The sequence below is a fragment of the Astyanax mexicanus genome, chromosome 19 (genome assembly GCF_023375975.1).
Source record: "Astyanax mexicanus isolate ESR-SI-001 chromosome 19, AstMex3_surface, whole genome shotgun sequence".
In the NCBI taxonomy this organism is placed as follows: domain Eukaryota; kingdom Metazoa; phylum Chordata; class Actinopteri; order Characiformes; family Acestrorhamphidae; genus Astyanax; species Astyanax mexicanus.
Genome location: NC_064426.1, coordinates 9406036 through 9430760, shown reverse-complemented (window position 1 = coordinate 9430760; position 24725 = coordinate 9406036). Strand labels below are relative to the sequence as shown.

General features: G+C 35.9%; 1 long non-coding RNA gene and 2 gene segments (V, D, J or C); all 3 read left to right on the top strand.

Moving 5' to 3' along the window:
- Window positions 1–326: 326 nt before the first annotated feature.
- LOC125784364 (uncharacterized) lies at window positions 327–20769 on the top strand. 2 transcript variants are annotated; one of them, XR_007427142.1, is made up of 4 exons: window positions 327–403; window positions 4123–4260; window positions 15299–15402; window positions 20712–20769. It is a non-coding gene; the product is annotated as an uncharacterized LOC125784364 (long non-coding RNA). The 2 variants fall into 2 exon arrangements; XR_007427141.1 differs by lacking the exon at window positions 327–403 and adding an exon at window positions 3951–4035.
- LOC125784362 (Ig heavy chain V region 914-like) lies at window positions 18695–19339 on the top strand. The segment is given in 2 exon segments: window positions 18695–18765; window positions 18866–19339. Coding segments are annotated over 2 exon segments (363 nt in total).
- Window positions 20770–22623: 1854 nt separating the features above from the next.
- Window positions 22624–23135, top strand: LOC125784361 (Ig heavy chain V region 914-like). The segment is given in 2 exon segments: window positions 22624–22723; window positions 22810–23135. Coding segments are annotated over 2 exon segments (363 nt in total).
- The last annotated feature ends 1590 nt before the right edge of the window (window positions 23136–24725 follow it).

The following is a 24725-nucleotide window of genomic DNA, read 5'->3' as shown; positions in this document are numbered from 1 at the left end:
GAAAAATTAAGCCTTTTTATTATTTTATAGTGCATACAAACAAAACAGGAATAAGATTTACCTTAAAATAATTTTTTCGAATGGACATTGACCTTTTATTACAAGTACTAATTGCCTGTGCTCACATGTAATTGACATTATTGAGTGACATCTCGTTCTTAACCTATAGCAATTTTAAACTTGTGATTTTATATAATAATACACTAAACATGTGTACAGGCAAGTGAGGAAAGCTCCTAAAACTGTGGTTATGTAAATCTTCCTCCTCCCTCTATAAAGCACATCTGAAATCTGAACAGCACTGAGATCTGCAGAGGAAAGCCATCACCCATCAGCTTAGATACAACCTCCACCATGTTTAGCAGATCTCTAATACTGCTGATAATACTCACTAACCTACCATGTAAGTGTCTGTATCTGCATGATATTAGAATAGTATCACAGGGAGAATCATGAAAATCAGTTAGATTTTTAATTCTTCTCTTTTTCTGCAGGTTTTCAGAGTCAGACTCTCACTCAGTCTGAATCTGTGGTTATAAAACCTGGAGAATCTCATAAACTGATCTGTACAGGATCTGGATTCACATTCAGTAGCTATTATATGAACTGGGTCAGACAGGCTCCTGGTAAAGGACTGGAGTGGATTGCAGTTATTGGCACCTACAACTCTCCAATCATCTATTCTCAGTCAGTTCAGGGAAGATTCACAATCTCCAGATCTGACTCCAGCAGTCAGGTATATTTACAGATGACCAATCTGAAGAGTGAAGATACTGCTGTGTATTACTGTACCAGACACACACAGTGCTTCAATGTAATGACAGAGCTGTACAAAAACTTCCTCATTCACTCACAGAGAGAATCTGGAGAAGCTGTAAGTGCTGTAATAATAAAGCAGTATAAAAACAGTGTAATTTAGAGAGAGATTTTACCAGTAGAGGGCAACATGTTCTCATAAATGGAGTTATTATATGAGAATTACCAGAAGAAAACTATTAATCCTAAAGGTTCATGTTATGAAGTTAGTTTGGTACCACTTTAAAAAAAGACTACCTTTATAAAGGGTCTATAAATGGTTAACAATTAGTTTATTAAGGGTTACTAATTAGGTTGTAAATGCCTTAAAAATCATTAATAATCAGTTATAACACATACTTAGAAAGGGCAACAATGACCTGTTGTTTATAAATGACTAAAAGCGTTACTGGTGGAATGATTAAATCTGGGAGTTAAATGGTTAAACTGATGTTGACTGATGGAGAATATGGAGGTGAAGAAGCAAGCTGAGTTAGATGGAAAAGACAAAGTAAGTTGAGTATCTTACAAGATCTGAAGTTTAACAATACAACAACAAAAGATTGCTGGGGATCACTATTTGGCAAACAACATTTATTTTGTAAAAAGAAACTGTTGTATAAAAGCAAAAGAACACTTAAGGTCGTGATGTAATACGTGATAACACACTCCCTCTCATGTTCTATTGCTTAATTTAAACACATAAGTACAGATAAGTGAAGTAAGCCCTCTGAAACTATGACTATGCAAATCCTCCTCCTCCCTTTATATAAAGCATGAGTGAGAGTGAAAGATTAACACCATCAGAAGATCTGCAGGGAAAAGCACATACCGGCTTCTGCACAACCTCCACCATGTTTATCAGACCACTAATACTGCTGATATTTCTTAACCTTCCGTGTAAGTGTTCAGATCTGAATAATGTTAGAATTGTTTACCAGACAGAATAATAGAAAATTTTGTCAAAACTATTATTCTAATTATTTTCCTTTTCTGCAGGTTTTCAGAGTCAGACTCTCACTCAGTCTGAATCTGTGGTTATAAAACCTGGAGAATCTCATAAACTGATCTGTACTGGATCTGGATTCACATTCAGCAGCCATCCTATGTCCTGGGTCAGACAGGCTCCTGGGAAAGGTCTGGAGTGGATTGCATATATTGGCACACTCGGCTATCCAACCTACTACTCTCAGTCAGTTGAGGGAAGATTTACAATCTCCAGATCTGACTCCAGCAGTCAGGTATATTTACAGATGAACAATCTGAAGAGTGAAGATACTGCTGTGTATTACTGTACCAGACACACACAGTGCTTCAATGTAATGGCAGAGCTGTACAAAAACTTCCTCATTCACTCACAGAGAGAATCTGGATAAGCTGTAAGTGCTGTAATAATAAAGCAGAGTGAAAACAGTGTAATTTAGAGAGAGATTTTACCAGTAGAGGGCAGCATGTTCTCATAAATGGAGTTATTATATGAGAATCACCAGAAGAATAAAGATGCAGAATGTTATTCTTCCTCACACAGTCAATCCTAAAGGATCATGTTAGAAAGTTATTTTGGTACCACTTTAAAATAAGACTACCTTTATAAAGGGTTTATAAATGGTTTACAATTAGTTTATTAATGGTTACTAATTAGGTTGTAAATGCTTTAAAAATCATTAATAATCAGTTATAACACATACGTAGAAAGGGCAACAATGGCCTGTTGTGAGTATCTTACAAGATCTGAGGTTTAACAATACAACAACAAAAGATGGCTGTAGGTTCACTATTTGGCAAACAACAGGTCATTGCTGCCCTTTCTACGTATGTGTTATAACTGATTATTAATGATTTTAAGGCATTTACAACCTAATTAGTAACCATTAATAAACTAATTGTAAACCATTTATAAACCCTTTATAAAGGTAGTCTTATTTTAAAGTGGTACCCCTAATATTAAAGTGTCATAAATCTACATAAACATCTGTAAAGGCTTTTTCCACACAGAACATATTGTGACAGTTTGATACCAGTTTATCCATGTTATGAGTGATATGATAACTGATGCTTGCTGGAATAAATAATAAAAAAAAAATGAAAGAAAGGCTTTTGTAGATGTAACATAATTTTCTAAATGTTGTCCTACTGTAAAGTGTACTGAAGCTGTAGCTGTTGGGTAGTTGGTGTGTGTATGTGTGACAGATATTAGCAGGATCCAGGGGTTTTAGATTAAAATCCTGCTCAGATTTCTGTCTGTGGGGACTTTGGTGTCTTCTATTGGGTTTCCTTCTACCTCCTTAAAACACAGAACAGGTAAATCGACTATGATAAATTGCCCCCTGGTGTGAGAGAACAGGTGTTATACCCTAGTGTTTCCCAACCCTGGTTCTGAAGTAACTCTGACCTACACAGTGTTAGTGTTGTACCTGATATAACCCACCCACTACAACTCTGAGAGAGATTGTTATTGGTTGAACAGGGAAACAAATGTGCAGTACAGTGTGACTCCAGGATCAGGGTTGGGTAAGTCTGTTATAACCTGTGATCAACTGGAATCCTGTCCAGAAACTGTCTTGCTTTTTGCACCCAGTGATTGCAGGTATAGATACCAGATCAACCATGAACCTGAAAACAGTGGATAAGAAGATAAATGGACATCATATCATTATAAGTGTTATTATATTACATATATCAAATAGTACGACTGCTGAGATAATATTTTTTGGTAAGTACAAGATTTTATTCATTAAAATCCAGCAAACACTTTAAAAATAAAAGTGCAGTTTACTTCTCACAGGTTAGCTTTCATCATCGTCTAATTTTGTAGTAAGGTAAGCACAATCAAAACATGAAGATGCTCATTGTGTGACACATATGAGAACTGCATATCTCAGACTAAAATATCCTTAAAAAAATCATCCTCCAAACATTGCTCATAGTAAATTAAACTCGTTCCTAACCTACATGAGCTGAGACAATGTAAGCACAGTTAGAACTTTATTCATTTATTTATGAAGCAAATTTAAAATCCAAAGCGCTTTTATATAATAATGTATTAAAACACACATGTGTACAGACAAGTCAGGTAAGCCCCTGAAACTGTGATTATGCAAATCCTCCTCCTCCCACTATAAAGCACATCTAAAAGCTGAACAGCACTGAGTGAAGAAAAGCCATCACCCAGCAGCTCAAATACAACCTCCACCATGTTTAGCAGATCTCTAATACTGCTGATACTCACTAACCTACCATGTAAGTGTCTGGATCTGCATGATATCAGAATTGCAAAACAGAGGAAATTATGGAACATTTTTCTCTAATTATTTTCCTTTTCTGCAGGTTTTCAGAGTCAGACTCTCACTCAGTCTGAATCTGTGGTTATAAAACCTGGAGAATCTCATAAACTGACCTGTACAGGATCTGGATTCACATTCAGCAGCTATGCTATGGCCTGGGTCAGACAGGCTCCTGGGAAAGGTCTGGAGTGGATTGCAGTTATAGGCACAAGCAGCACTCCTATCTACTATTCTCAGTCAGTTGAGGGAAGATTTACAATCTCCAGATCTGACTCCAGCAGTCAGCTGTATTTACAGATGAACAATATGAGGAGTGAAGATACTGCTGTGTATTACTGTGCCAGACTAGACTTACACAGTGGTTAAAAACAGCAGCAGAGCTGTACAAAAACTTCCTCACTCACTTACAGAGAGAAGCTGTTAATAATAAAGCAGCACGCTGCTTTAATTTTTTGCTTTAAGTTTAATGTCTGTTCAGCGTTTTGAGAAATCATGCTGGTTGGAATAAATAATTTATAAATGTTTGTACAGCTTTAGGTCAGTTGTGAAGAAAGGTTATTATAGGTGTCATGTGACTTTATGTATGATGTCCTACACTGTAAAAAACAACTCATAGAATTTACAAAACTGGTAACCATTTGCTCTCATGTTATTAGATTAGAGTTTACTCCACATTGTGAAAAAATATTACCTACACTGAACATGTAAGACAAAAAAATAAGGTAAAGTTTACTTAATATTTCTTAGTGCATTACACAAAAAGAAGTACATGTTTTCTATTGGTTCCTGGCATCATTTATTTGCATACCATTTATTTACCATGAGGGTATAATCTTGTTTACCAGGTCTACTTTACCTTGAATATTCAGTTAAGAGTAAGAGTAAGAGTAAGAGAAAACCCACTGTAATTTTTCATTAGTCCTTCATATAAATATGTTAGCTTATGGCTTAAAACACTTTGCAGCCAACCAGGCTTATATTTGTACAAAATATAAGTGAATATAAGATCCATATACAGTTGTGGTCAAAAGTTTACATACACTTGTAAAAAAACATAATGTTATGGCTGTCTTGAGTTTTCAATAAGTTCTACAACTCTTATTTTTCTGTGATAGAGTGATCGGAACACATACATGTTTGTCACAAAAAACAGTCATAAAATTTGGTTCTTTCATAAATTTATTATGGGTCTGCTGAAAATGTCACCAAATCTGCTGGGTCAAAAATATACATACAGCAACATTAGTATTTGGTTACATGTCCCTTGGCCATTTTCACGGCAACTAGGCGCTTTTGGTAGCCATCCACAAGCTCCTGGCAAGCTTCAGGTCGAATGTTTGACCACTCTTCTTGACAGAATTGGAGCAGTTCAGCTAAATGTGATGGTTTTCTTGCATGAACCCGTTTCTTTAGCACTGTCCACATGTTCTCAATGGGGTTTAAGTCAGGACTTTGGGAAGGCCATTCTAAAACCTTAATTCTAGCCTGGTTTAGCCATTCCTTTACCACTTTTGATGTGTGTTTTGGGTCATTGTCTTGTTGGAACACCCAACTGCGCCCAAGACCCAACCTTCGGGCTGATGGTTTTAAGTTTTCCTGCAGAATTTGGAGGTAATCCTCCTTCTTCATTATCCCATTTACTTTCTGCAAAGAACCAGTTCCACTGGCAGCAAAACATCCCCAGAGCATAATACTACCACCACCATGCTTGACAGTAGGCATGGTGTTCCTGGGTTAAAGGCCTCACCTTTTCTCCTCCAAACATATTGCTGGGTGTTGTGGCCAAACAGCTCAATTTTTGTTTCGTCTGACCAGAGAACTTTCCTCCAGAAGGTTTTATCTTTGTCCATGTGATCAGCAGCAAACTTCAGCCGAGTCTTAAGGTGCCTTTTCTGGAGCAAGGGCTTCTTTCTTGCACGGCAGCCTCTCAGTCCATGGCGATGTAAAACACGCTTGACTGTGGAGACTGACACCTGTGTTCCATCAGCTTCCAAATCCTTGCAGACCTGCTTCTTGGTGATTCTTGGTTGACTCTTGACCATCCTGACCAATCTCCTCTCGGCAGCATGTGATAGCTTGCGTTTTCTTCCTGATCGTGGCAGTGACACAACTGTTCCATGCACTTTATACTTGCGTATAATTGTCTGCACAGTTGCTCTTGGGACCTGTAGCTGCTTTGAAATGGCTCCAAGTGACTTCCCTGACTTGTTCAAGTCAATAATTCGCTTTTTCAGATCCACACTGAGTTCCTTTGACTTTCCCATTGTAGCTTTTGTAGCTGAGTCTAATCACTGGGTCAAATGAGCCCTATTTAAATGGGCTCATGAGAAGTCAACAGCTGTAGTCAATCAGAATCACTTACAAGAAGTGAAGAGGCCATGACATGAAGCTAATTTGATTGACACAACTCGCTACATCACCAAAATTGACAAATTTTGTTGCTGTATGTATATTTTTGACCCAGCAGATTTGGTGACATTTTCAGCAGACCCATAATAAATTTATGAAAGAACCAAATTTTATGACTGTTTTTTGTGACAAACATGTATGTGTTCCGATCACTCTATCACAGAAAAATAAGAGTTGTAGAACTTATTGAAAACTCAAGACAGCCATAACATTATGTTTTTTTACAAGTGTATGTAAACTTTTGACCACAACTGTATATTTATTTATACTTGATTTAAGATATACATACATACAGATACAGCAACTCAAGTTTTAGTTGAAATAAATCTTGCTCCACATATTTCAGTGTGGGTGAAGGTTTGGAAGCTCCCAAATTCAGTTGTTTACTCGATGTTTTGTGTACATATTATACAATTAAATGGTATTTTATTATACTAAACCCATTAACATCTTATAGTGCACTGTAAAGTATGAGTAAAGCGATTGCTGTTGTGGATTGTGTGTGTGTCTGTGTGTGTGTGTGTGTGTGTGTGTCTGTACTACATATTTTCAGGACCAAGTAGATGTAGATTTTCACTCTGATCTCTATCTGTAAGAGTTTGGTGTTTTATGGTGGGTTTTTCTCCTGGTCAGCTTCTTTTAACCTATCAAAAACACACAGCATGAGTGAATGAGTGTTTTACCTTCTGATGAACTGCAAGATAGATGGACAATATTTCTAGTAAAAAGTATTTATATAATACAGTAGTGTGAAAAAGTTTTTGCCCTCATGATTTCTTATATTTTTGTATGTTTGTCACTCAAATAATAATTTTTTTTCTGATCATCAAACAAATTTAAATATTACTAAACAAAATGTGCTAAATTATATTTAATATAATTCGGCACAAAAAAAAAAACAGGTTGAGCACATTTTCTCGCAATTTCTCACTAATGAGTTTCTTTAATTGTCCACTACAGTATTGCAGTAACCAGAGCACAATATCCCTCTGAATCATAAGATAAACGTGTCGTCACTGAATGTTGTACAACCTGAGACGTTCCTCAATCTTTAAACAAGTCTATGAAGGGTGAAGAGAGGCAACCCTTCCAAAACTGTAATATGCAAATCACCCTCCTCCCTTTATAAAGAATGTGTGAAACCTCAACAGCACTGAAAATCCATGACACATCAGCTCAGCTGCAACCTCCACCATGTTTAGCAGATCTCTAATACTGCTGATACTCTCTTACCTACCATGTAAGTGTCTGTATCTGCATGATATTAGAATTGCAAAGCAGAGGAAATTATGACACATTTTCCTCTAAATCCTCTTCTTTTCTGCAGGTTTTCAGAGTCAGACTTTCACACAATCTGAATATGTGGTTATAAAACCTGGAGAATCTCATAAACTGACCTGTACAGGATCTGGATTCAGCTTTGAGTACTCTGCTCTGGCCTGGATCAGACAGGCTCCTGGGAAAGGTCTGGAGTGGATTGCATACATCCACACAGACAGCTATCCAATCTACTATTCTCAGTCAGTTGAGGGAAGATTCACAATCTCCAGATCTGACTCCAGCAGTCAGCTATATTTACAGATGAACAGTCTGAAGAGTGAAGACACTGCTGTGTATTACTGTGCCAGAGACGCACAGTGGTTGAAAACAGCAGCAGAGCTGTACAAAAACCCCTGGAGAAGCTTCAGTGCGATTCAGAGAGAAGTTTAACCAGCAGAGGGCAGAGTGTCCTTTTAAATGAAGTAATCAGATCAGAATAATCACCATTTGATGGCCTTAAAGTGATTCCATGTAAAGTGCTTTATAATCAAAGTGCAATACCTGTGCTTTTGTTATAAAACTGTTAAGAAGCAGGATTCACATATGAAGGGGTTACATCCAAGTCTTTCCAACTATCCTTTTACACATCCCTCTAAATGTATCATCTAAAGTAGTTTATCCTTTTCCACTGATGGTGTTCTGAAGAACTCAGATGCTGATTATTTTTCTTGGACTTGGCCTTATAGTGTATCTGGTGAGACCTGGAAGTAGTTTGATGACATTAGCAGTGCTAATCTATCCTACTGTTCAAGTGGTGAGACAGACCATTATATCCTTTCACTTTTGAAAAGTAGTCTGTTTGATTTCGGATGAGAGACAAAAAGATGTTCTACAGTAAGGGGCTGATTCTCATCAGAGGAGGATTTATCATAAATGATGTGTGTTCAGGTAAATTTCTGGCGTGTTTCTATCTTGGCGGCGGAAAAAAGCTTTGCGATTGATTACCCTGCGCCCTGCGCTCCAAAATACCCCATACCATCACAGAAAAATAAACCTTACCCAAAGACAGATATACCAAGAGAACCACCAAGAGAACTGCTTTAGAAACTTCTGTAGAAACCTTTCATATGTCTGCATTACCACTGTGTTGTGTGGACTATCAATATGTTTTTAGGAACAATATATCCCTTTATAGAAATATCAAGTTCTTATAAGAATTATGTTTTACCCACCATGTCCCCTGTCCCAAACAACACCAATGTACACATGTGTACAGGGCACAGAAAACACACCACAAGTAAATAAAATGATATTAACTGCTTATTTAAAGGCATTAAACATTGACTGGCATTGACCACAAACATAGGACAGTTAAGCTTTGTTTTTAAGGCAGCAGGTTGCTTCAGCACGTTATTTCAGTTCTGTGAACTTTTCAGGCTTAATGTGAGCAGCAGAGAATGGTAAGAATAATGGATTAGGTAAATCTTCAATGTATTAAGCTTTATCATCTTAAATTAAATCATGTTGTAATTTTGTTTGACTAACAAAATGATATTAAGAGAGAATAAATTATTTCTGATTTGTGATGCTGGTATTTTGGTAATGTGTAATTTAGTTCAGTTATTCTAAAAAAAGGGCTTTTATTTTAACCAAATCTCTAGTTATTACTGTAAAAGAAAAAGGACTAGAGAATATTTTCTCTCTGGAGAATTTATTCTCTGGAAAATGTGATTGATAATGATTATAAGTGTCACAAAACTAAGATAGATACATTAACACAATATTTTTCTGTTTTTATAGTTCTTGTATTTTATTTTAAAGATCTATACTTATCTGTTCATTATATATTGTTATTATTTACTACTATCTTTATCATAAATCTTTTAAAATAATAGTTTAATAGAGAAACTCTTCTGTTTCATCACTGGAAGAGTTTACATGAATGTGTGAATATGAGGATGTAAAAGATGTTTCTCCTCCTCTCATATTTACCTGCATATAAACCAACCCAAACCCAGAGGAGCCTGAGAGTCAGCTTCCTATAAACCTTCCAACATGACCCCTATACTGCTGCTGCTGCTGCTGCTGCTGACAACTGCATCCTGTGAGCTGCTTTACTCACTTATTTACACATTTATATTAAACAATAAAATAATATAAAAATAAGAGTAGTAGTGATTTTAAAATGAGGCTGTTGATTATTTGCAGGTGTGTCTGGTAAAGTTGAGTTCAGTCAGTCAGCGGCTGTAATACTCCAGCATGGACAGACTCTGAGCATCAGCTGTAAGGTCTCTGGATATTCATTTACTGACAGCTATTGCACCACCTTCATCCGTCAGTCTTCAGGAAACACATTGGAGTGGATTGGAGAGACATGTGGAGATGCAGCGACACGTTATAGTGATATTTTAAAGAGCAAGTTCAGTATCTTCAAAGATTCCTCCAGCAGCACGGTGACTTTAATACAGCAGAGTGTTCAGACTGAAGACACAGCTGTGTATTACTGCACTCGGAGAGGATATGGAACAACACAGTGCTACAGGTGGAGGAAGTGCTTTAACAAAAACACCACCTTCTCTTTACTGAGTAAACATGTGGATCCACTGCATTTCATACAGTCAGTCCTTCAATCAGCTTCTGTTTTTCTTTCTGTTTCTGTGGAAAGTGTAAAACACCATATCATACTGCACCATGCTGTAACTTACCATATCATTACCTGCAGTGTACATCATTATTTATTACTGCTTACCTGTTTAAATGATTGAATTGTCTTTAAAAAGACACCGTATTAAACAAATTAGACAAACCATGTATGTAGTCTACGTGAGTATGATTCCTTGACCCATATATGAGCTACAGGTGTAGATGATACAAAATTCTTTTTTTCTGCATTAAAAAAACTTATTAACATTCTGAAGATTTGAGGGCTTTCAAATCTCGCACAGGACACTTGAAGGAGTTGCCTTTTTTCTTTCTATTAATAATCAATAATTCCAGATCAGTAACAATCAATCAAGAATCAACCCAAATTCTGCAGGTTTGAAAATAGACATAAAAACATAGACATACATAACAAAACTAAAAGGTTTGGAGAACATGAACTGTTTTATTTGTATTTTTAAAAAAATATTTAGTTCAGGAAAAAGACACATTACATTAGCAGATTTACATAAATATTTTTTCATATTTTCTATTACAATTACATTTATGCTTTTCAGTAATGTTCGTAAACCAACATGAAAGCTTTTTATGTAATACTTGAATAGAAATCCTCAAAATGTAATGGTGTAATGTCAGGCCGACAATTGTGAAAAATATTGGCCTGTTAGGGAGTTAAGGTAAAATATAATTCGAGTTAAAGCAGAAATTCTCCCTTGTGTAAAATTTCACTTGTGTAAAAATGCAAAAGTATTCAGCTTGAGATGTACTAAGGTATCGAACATAAAAGCACCATGATTTATTATGACTCTAATATCCTATTATCATTTTTTAAAATGACTGTAGCAACTCTTGTTTCATTAATATTTTAATAGAATGTCATATATTTCTCGGCCAAAGATGTCAAATATTAAAATTCTAAAAAACACACAACACTCAGGGCAAATACACTCCTTTAAGCTAGAAACAAGCAACGTTTTAGTTCAAAATTTTAGATTCTACATTAACAGTTTTCTACACTGAATCAATATATTTCTATATATTCCATAATTTATGCAGGCATAGGCTCTTCTCGAATATTACATTGCTGCTCTGACATGGCATGATATGCTTACACTAGATAGCTACTGTACATCCAACAGGTCAAAATACATTGAAAACAAAGTTTACACTGTACTCTGATCGTGCTGCTTCATGCTTCTTTTTATGTGTTTTAAAGCAGGCAAGAGATTCAAACTAGGTCTGCAAAATGTAATGGGATAAAAGTTAAAAACAGGCCTCTAAAATGGAAATACTTCAGTACAGCTACAAGAGAAAATAGCAAAAGTACAATAACCAATTATGTTTATATTTTTGCTGTCCACTACTGTAAAGTCACATGTTCAAATAAAAAAAAAAACACTTGATGTAAGTCATCTTGGCTATCCTGCTCCTGCTCAGCTGAGCCCAGCTTTAGCATCATTTACTCTGCAGTTTATTTTATTTTTCTGGATAAAAGGTGTTAAAAATATATATTTTTCATGGTGCCACTTTATTTTATTTACCAACAATTATACTCAGCAAACTTTTTTGTTGGGGGCCAGAAGGAGAAATATATTTGAAGTCACGGTCCACACTCTGTAATAAAACAAATAATGAAATATACCACTTTAAATAATACTTTTTTTTCCTGATTATTTCATTAACACACCATTTTACCTGACTTACTATCTTTATCTTTGACAGTGTTGTGTAAACTAAGATTTTTCAAATTTATGTTTAATTTCAAGATGTCTCTTAATAATAAACTCCTTAATTACGGCAATTTTTAGACTCTTTGGCCAGTTTTTCTGCGCTAGAAATGTGCACCCTCTCCGCTTTTAGACTCTTTGGCCCGTTTTTCTGCGCTAGAAATGCGCACCCTCTCTGCTTTTAGACTCTTTGGCCCATTTCTGACACCTAGCGTTCAAACTTTGAATCTCACATTATAAAAACCTGCTTAACAGCGGGCCAACTTTCATTCCATTTCTAAAATACTCGCGGGCCGCTCCAAAAAAGGAAACGGGCCGGACATGGCTCGCGGGCCGTAGTTTGGTCACCCCTGATTTACAGTAACAGACATTTTAACCAGGAGGGTCTAAACTATTACTTTATGGTTGGAAACAACAGAAGATCATTAAACACTTCACTCCATCCAGAGAGAGCAGATAAAAATACAAAGTAACCGCAATAATCTTTTCTCAAATTAGTACTAATATAATAACTAATTTTCACTGTGAATGACTTTAAAGTAACCAGAGTTCAAATGTGTGGACTCTGAGAGATTTTTACCTGCAGAGGGCAGCATGGCTTCATTAATAAAGAATCTTCCTCCTCCTCACACAGTAAAACAGGTCACATATGTCGACCTTCAGCCTCAGAGCCATCCTGTAACTGTGAGGCTGTGAGTTTATGCTAACATTTTACATGAATTGTTGCAAACTAATTATATATTAGTTAAATATATTAATTATATACAATCAATTGTTAATGTCTCATGTCTTATGTATTAGTTTGACATTAGTTTAAACCTTATTTACTCGTGATGTTTTAACTGCTGCTTATTACATTGTTAAAATATATATATAAATGTTTATAACTATTTAAATAAGTAATGTGACAACTTAGTAGTAGTAGTATTATTAACTGTTTTATTTGCTAATTACATTAATTATCTGTTAATTAACTTTCCATCATCTTTACATATTCAGCTATTAATTTTTTCTCACATTGTTCAATTTTCAAAGTTCAAAATTGTATTTATCATATTCATAGTCATAAAGTAAAATGCTTTGATGACTGCAGGATCATACAAAACAAAACATCAAGATACAATTTAAATATATACATTAGCATAAGGAAGATAAGATATATAGACAGTTTGTAAACTATAAATATAGAAACAAATGCCTAAAATATTTACAACTAATATACAGTCAATAATAACACTAAAGAGGAATGTAATAGATACTGTACATACAGGGGTTGGAAAATGAAACTGAAACACCTGGTTTTAGAACACAATAATTTATTGTGGTGACGGACAGTTCTTTTGGAAAAAGGAGAGTTGAGGGGCATATTGAATTCTGCGGTGATTTGATCAGCCGTGGTTTTATGTTTTTTGGATACAATCCGGGTTAGCACCTGAACATCCCTTTCAGACAGCTTCCTCTTACAGCGTCCACAGTTAATCCTGTTGGAGGTGGTTGGTTCTTCTTGGTGGTATGCTGACATTACCCTGGATACCGTGGCTCTTGATACATCAGAAAGACTTGCTGTCTTGGTCACAGATGCGCCAGCAAGACGTGCACCAACAATTTGTCCTCTTTTGAACATTTTGAATAATGTTGTGTGCATTACTAAATTTTGAGCAAAACTGTGCTCTTACCCTGCTAATTAAACCTTCACACTCTGCTCTTACTGGTGCAATGTGCAATTAATGAAGATTGGCCACCAGGCTGCTCCAATGTAGCCATGAAACCTAAAATCCCACACTAAAATGACAGGAGTTTCAGTTTCTTTGACCAACCTCTGTACATCTACTATTCTCAGTCAGTTGAGGGAAGATTCACAATCTCCAGATCTGACTCCAGCAGTCAGCTGTACAGATGAAAAGTCTGAAAAGTGATGATACAGCTGTGTATTAAAGCATTTGGTCTCAGTCCAGATCAGCTGAACCATGTTTTTTTTAGACGGTTCAGACTTTTTGACCACATGAAGTTGAGTCAGGCTATTGTGGCCTTCAGATACCACTCTTCTGATTTGATCAATTTTCCTCAGATTTGATGCAAAAGACAGTGTTTTTAGTATGACCGATTTTATCAAATTTTATTTAATATATATTTAATATATATATATATATATATATATATATATATATATATATATATATATATATATATATATATATTTCATATATTGTCATGTTTACCTTCTAGTTTATCACATAACCTCAGTATAAAATTGTTTGCCATCAATGAAATTTGATAATTAGTGGCATTGTCACAAACATGGCTGCGTGCTCAAGGATGAAGGTAATCATTAGTTTAAATTTTTTCATTCCACCTTAAATGGTGCAAAAGGTTACATGTTCCACAATTATTACGCTGGAACTTTGATGCACAATTTATTTATATATTATATGTTCCAGTAAATACAATACACAAAGTCAAAATGTATTACCACTTTATTAAAATATGCCAAAAATATTAGAAAAATATAAATTACCACAAGGTCCATAAGGAACATTGTCTGAATATATAAACAGCTGCTTCTTCATACTGTAAAATTACTCACTTCAAGAACAAATAGTTAGAAATCATATCTGAAAGACTGGTAGACATTTGTTCAGTTGAAATGAAAACTCTGCATCTTTAAAGCATCTTTAATTTAGAATATGCAAATAAGGTGTTACAAAGACTTACAGTACAAAACGCTACAAACCACATATATATTTGTGTATCTGTGTGTGATGTAATCCCTCTGAGACTGCAACTCTGCACATCCTCCTCCTTCCTTTATAAAGTGTTGGTGTGAGAGACCTGCAGCAAAGAAAAGCCATCACTTATCAGCTCAGCTGCAACCTCCACCATGTTTAGCAGAACTCTATTACTGCTGATACTCACTTACCTACCATGTAAGTGTCTAGATTGGCATGAATATTAGGTATTAGGATATTAGAATAATATATACTGTTCTGTCTAAACTGTTATTATAATTATTGTGTTTTTCTGCAGGTTTTCAGAGTCAGACTCTCACTCAGTCTGAATCTGTGGTTATAAAACCTGGAGAATCTCATAAACTGACCTGTACAGGATCTGGATTCACATTCAGGGACTATCGTATGGCCTGGATCAGACAGGCTCCTGGTAAAGGACTGGAGTGGATTGCATATATCAGCACAGGCAGCTCTCCTATATACTATTCTCAGTCAGTTCAGGGAAGATTCACAATCTCCAGATCTGACTCCAGCAGTCAGGTATATTTACAGATGAACAATCTAAAGAGTGAAGATACTGCTGTGTATTATTGTGCCAGACGAGACTCACACAGTGGTTGAAAACAGCAGCAGAGCTGTACAAAAACTTCCTCATTCACTTACAGAGAGAATCTAATAGAAGTGAAATTCAGTCAAATTAGTTTCCTCACATTAAATTACATAAAACAAGAAAAACAACACAGTAGATTTGCCAGGGTTAAGACAACACTTTAAATGTGGCAAATCACACTAACACTAATAAAGTTGATTTAACACTGGCAAAAACACTATTTTACTGTGTGATTGTGTGTTTAAGAATAACCAGTGCAAAATATTTAGACTATATAAAACACCAAATGTAAATATATCCATCGAGCATAGTTTTTAGGTTTTATTTGGAAATATAACATGGAAAGGGTGTTTTTGACCTAATACACAAGTAGCTGGACATAAACAGTGTATTACTAAGCTAATAAGCAAAAGACAACAACAAAAATCATATATTTTATACACTGTACAAATTGAAAGGTCAGGGCAACTAAAGAGATAAAATAACTGATCACTAAGATTTTTATTTTTAAGGAAAATACTTAAAAAAATTACTTCAAATACTTAAAATGAACCTAAAATGATTCCCATCTGCAGGTTGAAACTGCTACTATCACATGACATCCTCTAACTGGGAGACTTTTGGCAATAAAATGATAAGGGCTTGCTGGTATGAACTTATGATCTCTTCCCATTTAGTGAGCAGCTGTTAGACCACTGTTCCACTTTAAAGCTGTGGAAAATACTCTAGCTAAAACGATTGGTAAGTAATTTTACCTTGATACATGGTTCATGTACAAATGTATAATAATGTATAGCTCTTTAGTGGAGCAACTGTCTAACTGTCTGCTTATCAAGAGAAAATTCATCATAAGTTCATTTTTATCAACTTCAGAGCCATTTATGATCAGAATCCAGAGTACGTGAATAAAATAAAATCCATCCATATGATTTATTAGTGAGAAATAAATGTGAACTGTATTGATTTAGATAGATAGATAGATAGATAGATAGATAGATAGATAGATAGATAGATAGATAGATACTTTATTGATCCCTGAGGGGAAATTCTTGAAATAAACACGATATTCCTCGCTGCCCTGCATATTTACACTAAAAATATCCTTAGGATATAAATAAGATGCACACTAGACGTGTGTAGTAGCACAGAGACGATAAATAAACGTAGAAAAACTCGAAAAAACACACAAAGGAGACAGAGCTACTGGAACAGGCAGCCACTCACGTCGGCGCCGGAAGTAATGTTGTCTGTAATGTTGATTTGTAAGTGTTTGAAATTTTAGTGTGCCTAAAGTGGAGGAGTTTTGCAACATTATTGTTCCCCATGTTGTATCAGCTTTGTATTTTAGTATCTGTACTGCATGACTGTAAGACAGACCTAAATATAGAAGATAAGGCAAAAATATATCTAAAGCTTTGTAAAATATATTCAAAATATATAATAATGCATAAACAGCATAACAGTTTTCCTCTATATATCCACCCTTATAAACTGGTTATAAATGGTTTAAAGTAACTGAATTCATTATAATTAAGAAGAAGAAGTTGAAACATATAAATGACAGGAAAAAAAAACAGGCCAAATGTGCCTTTCTGACTAATAACAAACAGACAACTAACTTCCTGTTTCTGGATCAACGGATTTATAGTGATAAGCAGCTTAAATAAAAAAAGAAATGTCTACAGATATTCTAAAAAATAGCACTAAAAATTCTGAACATGGAGTCCCAAGTGTGACTCTGGGAACCAGCAATATTGTTTATTATTATTTTTTAATAATCAGAGTCGCATAGGTGCTACAAAGTTTGTGGTAAAGTCTATATGAATCCATATCATCTATAATTATACTTTGACGTTATTAGACCTTTATTGGACACCATGTTTCATTACATGTAGCAAAGAAAATGAATTATGCAAATATTCTACCGTCTACTACATATTTAAGCAAAAACCAATGAAGAACAGCTTGATCAACACACACCATGTTCTCTACATCTCATGTACCGTATTTTTCACAGTATAAGGCGCACTTAAAATCCTAGTTTAGGGTAGTGTAGAGAGTAAATTTAAGTGTAGTGATTACAGGGTAGTATAGGGCATATAGAGTTATATATGAAATATAAGGTAGAATAGGGAGTTTAGAGTCGTACAGATTATATAGTGTAGTAATTATAGGGTAGTATAGAGTAAAATAGGGAGTTTAGGATAGTATAGGGAATTTAAGGTAGTATAGGGAGTTTAGGGTAGAATAAGGAATCTAGAGTAGTATAGTAAATATATGGTAGTATAGGGAGTTAAAGGTAGTGTAGGGAATATAGGGTAGTATAGGGTGTTTAGGGTAGTGTAAGGAATATAGGGTAGTATAGGGAGTTATGGGTAGGATAGGAAATCTAGAGTAGTATAGTAAATACGGTGTAGTATAGGGAGTTTTGGATAGTATAGGGAATATAAGGTAGTATAGTGAATGGAGGGTAGTATAGGGAATCTCGATTAGTATAGTAAATATAGTGTAGTATAGGGTAGAATAGGGTGTTTAGGATAGCATAGGGAATATAAGGTAGTATAGTGAATGTAGGGAAGTATAGGGAATCTAGATTAGTAGAGTGAATATAAGGGAGTATAGGGAGTTTAGGGTAATATAGGGAATATAGGGTAGTATAGTGAATATAGAGTAGTATAGTGAATATAGTGTAGTATAGGGTAGAATAGGGTGTTTAGGATAGTATAGGGAATATAAGGTAGTATAGGGTAGCATAGGGAAGCTAGAGTAGTATAGTGAATATTGGATAATTTAGCGTAATATATGGAATAAAGGGTAGTATAGTAAATATAAGGTAGTTTAGTGTAGTATAGGAAGTGTAGGGTACTATAGGGAGTATAGGGCAATAGGGATTGTACAGTAGTATAGTAAATACAGGGTTGTATAGGGCAATTTAGGTAATATACTGTGGTATAGGGGGAATTTATTTTCCATTAGATTTCTTCTGGTACAGTATTCTAGAGTATCAGTACTCTGTGTGCTTATATGTCAGAATTCAGTTTCTCCTGTAATCCTTTTCTAATGATTTCATTCTAGTAAATCAGAGCTTCTCCAGTGGTTTAGTTTTAGAGGTGTGGTTTATCATGGAGTTTCACCAGCAGATTTGCATGATGAGCTGACCTATTCAAATAACCCACATTTCCCTCTATATTAAATCATGTTGTGGTGAAGATCAACAGATTATTCTGGTTCAGCTTCAACATCAACCATGTTCTCTACTCCTCTACTGCTGTTACTGTTAGCAGCTGTTTCCTGTGAGTCTTTATTTTTTTGTAAGAGATACGTTTAGATTATAAACATTTATTAGTCATATGTTACCTTTATAAAAAAAAATAAATGTTTTATTTTTAACAGGTGTTCACTGTGTTGAACTGAGTCAGTCTGGATCTACAGTTGTAGCACCTGGTCAATCAACTACACTGACCTGTAGAGTTTCTGGATATTCAGTAACTGATAGCAGCTACTGTACAGACTGGATACGACAGCCTGCAGGAAAAGCTCTGGAGTGGATTGGAGGTATATGTGGTGGTGGTAGCACTGGCTACAGTGATAAACTGAAGAGCAGGTTTGTAGTTACCAGAGACACGTCCAGCAGCACAGTGTCTTTAAGAGGACAGAATCTGCAGACTGAAGATACAGCTGTGTATTACTGCGCTCGAGCACCACAGTGAAACACATCAACAGGAACCCTGTACAAAAACCTCCTGCTGTAAAAAACACTTCTGAAGATATATTACAGTCAGAACCACATTACAACCAGTAGGTGTCAGTCTACTCCACTAAATCAAACTCATTTTTCCTGAGAAAACACAATTAGAAAACTTCCTGTCCCCTTTATAGCAACTAAAAACAGATGAAATAGCACCTTAAAACATCACAGAATGTAGAAATCTTTAATCTCTAATAGATTACATAAATATTCACTCATTCTCCAGAATCTAGAGAAATGATTTCTACTAAAATGCTAAATGTCTGTGTGGTGGCTGTTGATTCACTGACACCAGCCTAGCACCAACTTATTGAATTAATATTTCTTAACAATCCTCTTAAAGCTGTGAAGATCCCTGCAACTCTTTCACCTTTTCCACCAGATACCCATCCTTCCATAAAACTTACCATTGATAAATTTATATGGATATTATTTAAGATATATGGAATTGTTTTAGATTGCTTTTATTTTGACATTCACCAAAGTAGCCCCTCTTGTTAAGACGACAGCTTAACACATCTTGGCTGGATTTTCTGAGTCAGCTTTATGAGGTAGAGTCACCTGGAATTCAGGCTTTCAGTTAACAGCTGTGCTGAACCCGTCAAGAGTTAATTACTTGAATTTCTTGTCTCTTAATGTAAAGTTTGAGAGCATCAGTTAAAGTAAAGTAGTGAAGAGGTAGAGTTACAGGTATACAGTGAATAGTGAATATTTGAGTAATGTTCTAATCCAGATTATGAGAAGCGAGAACTACTCAACTAAGTAAAGAACAAAAATGACTTTAAAAAATGAGGGTCAGTTAACAAATTGTAAGAATGAACTGCATGCTAAAAAAAACACTAAGAGAAGAATTCACTTCTATAAGACTGGCGGACATGTGGTTAGTTATTGTAATATAAATGAAAAATCAGCATCTATCAAATTATTAATAATAAAAATATCCAAATAAACCAAGACTTTAACAGATACATACTCTTCTCTGTGTGAGTGATGTAAATCCCCCTGAGACCCCCCTGTAACTATTCAAATCCTTCTCCTTCCTTTATAAAGTGCTGGTATGAGAGATCTGTAGGGGAAAGCCTTTACCCATCAGCTCAGATACAACCTCCACCATGTTTAGCAGCTCTCTAATACTGCTGATACTCACTAACCTACCATGTAAGTGTCTGAATCTGCATGATATTAGAATAGTATTACAGAGAAAATCATGAAAATCTCTTAGTTTCCTAATTCTTCTCTTTTTCTGCAGGTTTTCAGAGTCAGACTCTCACTCAGTCTGAATCTGTGATTATAAAACCTGGAGAATCTCATAAACTGACCTGTACAGGATCTGGATACACATTCAGCAGCTATGCTATGAACTGGATCAGACAGGCTCCTGGGAAAGGACTGGAGTGGATTGCGTTTATACACACAGGCAGCACTCACATCTACTACTCTCAGTCAGTTCAGGGAAGATTCACAATCTCCAGATCTGACTCCAGCAGTCAGCTGTATTTACAGATGACCAATCTGAAGAGTGAAGATACTGCTGTGTATTACTGTGCCAGAGACTCACAGTGGTTGAAAACAGCAGCAGAGCTGTACAAAAACTTCCTCATTCCTTTACGGAGGACCACTGATATAATTTATTCATCAGACCCCTTGAACTTTTCCATATTTTGCCACATTATAACCAGAAACATAAATATATTTCATTGCAATTTAATGTTAAAGACCAACACACAGTGGTATACTGTGTGAAGAGGAAGGAAAATGATGCATGATTCAAAACATTTGTTACAAATAACAAAATAAAAACGGAAAAGTGTGATGTGCAAAAGTATTCAGCATTAGTAGTTAGAGTAAACACTTTGTGGAACCATATTTTGCTGAAATTACAGCTGCAAGTCCTTTAAGGTATGTTTCCACCAAGTTTGCACATCTAGTGATCGGATTAGATGAAGAGCGTTTTTGAACAGCAGTTTTCAGATCTTGCCACAAGTTCTCGATTGGGTTTAGGTCTGGACTTTGACTGGGCCATTCTAACACATGAATATGTTTTGTTTTAAAATATTCCATTGTAGCCCTGGCTTTATGTTTAGGGTCATTGTCCTGCTGGAAGGTGAACCTCCATCCCAGTCTCAAGTCTTTTGCAGACTCCAACAGGTTTTCTTCCAGGATTTCAGCCCTGTATTTTTCTCCATCCATCTTCCCATCAACTCTGACCAACTTTCCTGTTCCTGCTGAAGAGAAGCAGCCCCAGAGCATGATGCCGCCACCACCATGTTTCACAGTGGGGATGGTGTGTTCAGAGTGATGTGCAGTGTTAATTCTCCACCATACATAAATAACATTTTGAATTTTGCTCTCATCTGACCAAAGCAGCTTGTTCCACATGTTAGCTGTGTCTCCAACATGGCTTCTGGCTACAAACTGCAAACGGGAGTTTTTATGATTTTCTTTTAACAATGACTTTCTTCGTGCCACTCTTCCATAAAGACCACATTTGTGCAGTGCACGACAAATAGTGGTTCTGTAGACAAATACCCCAAACTGAGCTGTGGATCTCTGCATTTCGTCCAGAGTCACCATGGGCCTCTTGGCTGCATCTCTGGTCAGTGCTCTCCTTGTTCGGCCTGTAAGTTTAGGTGGATGGCCTTGTCTTGGTAGGTTTACAGTTGTGCCATACTCTTTCCATTTCCAGATTATGGATTAAACAGTGCTCTGTGAGATTTTTAAAGATTGGGAAATCTTTTTATAGCCTAAGTCTGCTTTAAAATTCTCCACAGCCTTATTTCTGACCTGTCTGGTGTGTTCTTTGGACTTCATGATGCTGTTTACTCCCCAATACTCTCTTAACCAACCTCTGAGGCTGTCACAGAGCAGCTGTATTTGTACTGAGATTAGATTAAACACAGGTGAACTCTTTTCTTTTAAGTCATTAGCAGTTATCAGGCAACCTCTGAAGGCAAGTGGTTGCACTAAGAGAGAAAAGGGGGCTGAATACTTTTCACACTTCACTTCAAATTAATTAAATATATTTCAATTCAATTAAATATATTTCTGTTTGTGGTTGTAATGTGACAAAATATGGAAAAGTTCAAGGGGTATGACTATGTTTGCCACTGTAATAAAAAAATCAACACAGTTTACTTGTGTAGAATATACTCTTTTACAAAATGTAAAAAGCAGGGGGTCGACCATCTAACTTGTCCAACTTGGGTCTGCAACTAATAATTATTGATTACTGAGTGCTCCTATCTCACATGAAAAAGTGTATATATAATCTGAGCTGTCTGGAGTAAGAGTGAGGATGTAAGGTTGGGCCACAAACCTTATTTGGAAGTTGGAACAGAGTCATGCATTTGCATAAACTGATGCTCAGTTCTGATTCCTCAACTCTCCCTATTAAAAGTATTTAAGAACACTGTGGGGAAGACCAGCAGCATATTCTTCTTCTGCTCTTGAACTCAACATGTTCTCTACACGTCTACTGCTGTTACTGATAGCAGCTGTTTCCTGTGAGTCTTTCTAACAGTAGAGCTGATTAATGATGTTGCTTTTTAATTATTTGTTATACACTTTTTATCATACACTTTTTTAACAGGTGTTCACTGTGTTGAACTGAGCCAGTCTGGATCTACAGTTGTAGCACCTGGTCAATCAACTACACTGACCTGTAGAGTTTCTGGATATTCACTGACTGATAGCAGCTACTGTACATACTGGATACGACAGCCTGCAGGAAAAGCTCTGGAGTGGGTTGGAGGTATATGTGGTTGGGGTAGCACTTTCTACAGTGATAAACTGAAGAGCAGGTTTGAAGCTACCAGAGACTCGTCCAGCAGCACAGTGTCTTTAAGAGGACAGAATCTGCAGACTGAAGATACAGCTGTGTATTACTGCGCTCGATACCCACAGTGAACCACATCAACAGGAACCCTGTACAAAAACCTCCTGCTGTAGAAACACTGAGACGTTTGAAGATATATTACAGTCAGTACCACATTACAACCAGTAGGTGTCAGTGTACTTCACTAAATCAAACTCATTTTTTCCTGAGAAAACCCAATTAGAAAACTTCCTATCCCCTCATATATACTCAAAACAGATACTGTTTAGTATTATAAAATTGCACTTTTACTAGCCATATGAAAACGGTTCATGAAGTAAAAAAAAATACAATGTAAACAATTTAATTTTAAGATCAATTTAAATCTACTCAAAAAGGAATAAACTCATAACAAGTAAGAAAATCATAATAGAGTTCCAAAAGATCTTATGTTGTATTATTTTATACATACATATATATATATATATATATATATATATATATATATATATATATATATATATATATATATATATATATATATATATATATATATATATATTATTTTAAGACAGTTTGTTTTGTATCAAACTTCTGACAAGTATGTTCATATACAGTATACACTGCCTAGTAAAAAAAAAAAAAGTCTCCACCTGGATTTAAATGAGTAAATGATGTGGGGTTGATGCTGCAGTTGGTCTGCAGGTTTAGGTTCAGCAACAGTATGTGCTGAAAGAATGAGGTCAGCTGACTACCTGAATATACTGAATATAGACCAGGTTATTCCATCAATGGATTAATTATTTCTTCTCTGATGGCACGGCCATATTCCAAGATAACAATGTCAGGATTCATGAGGCTGGAATTGTGAAAGAGTGCAGAGTTCAGGGAGCATGAGATCATCATTTTCACACATGGATTGAGAGAGAGTTCACCACAGAGTCAAGATCTTAAACTCATTGAGAATCTTTGGGATGTGCTGCATGGAGAAGAGCTGCTTTGTGCAGTAGTCAGACTTATCATATCATCATCAATGCTGCTGCAAGATCTTGGTGAAAAATTAATCAAACAACACTGGATTGAAATCAATTTTGTGACATTGCAGAAACTTATTGAAACAATGCCACAGTGAATTTGAGCAGCAATCAAAGCTAAAGCTGAGAGCAGTCTAAGAACCTATTTAATAATTCAACATTTATTGAGAATAGTCTTAATACTAGTGGTCTTAATACTCTTATCTGAACATTTTTTTCTATTAGCGAGTAATCTAACGTGTGTTATGGTATTGTAGGCGGTAGTTCCCCTCTGAGCCGCTTGGTCGCACTCTGGCTCCGCCTACAGTAATTGGCTGCTCAGGAAGCAGCAGTGTTGCCAACTTAGCGACTATGTCGCTATATTTAGCGACTTTTCAGACCCTCTAGCGAATTTTTTTGTTAAAAAGCGACTAGCGACAAATCTAGCCAGTTTTTGTGGTGTTATTAGAGACTTTTGGCGACTCTGAGATGAACACGCGCTCTTGCTACAGCCCAGCCACGGGCTACAGGACTCAGCTGAGCCTGTCTGGAGCGTTTTGAAATTTTTTAAGTTCTTCTGTGTATGAAATAAAATAACCCCACTAACCGGATAATACAGCTCTCTACAGTTCATCTTTCAGCCCAAGCAGCTAACAGCAGCAGTTTAGAGCAGCGTCA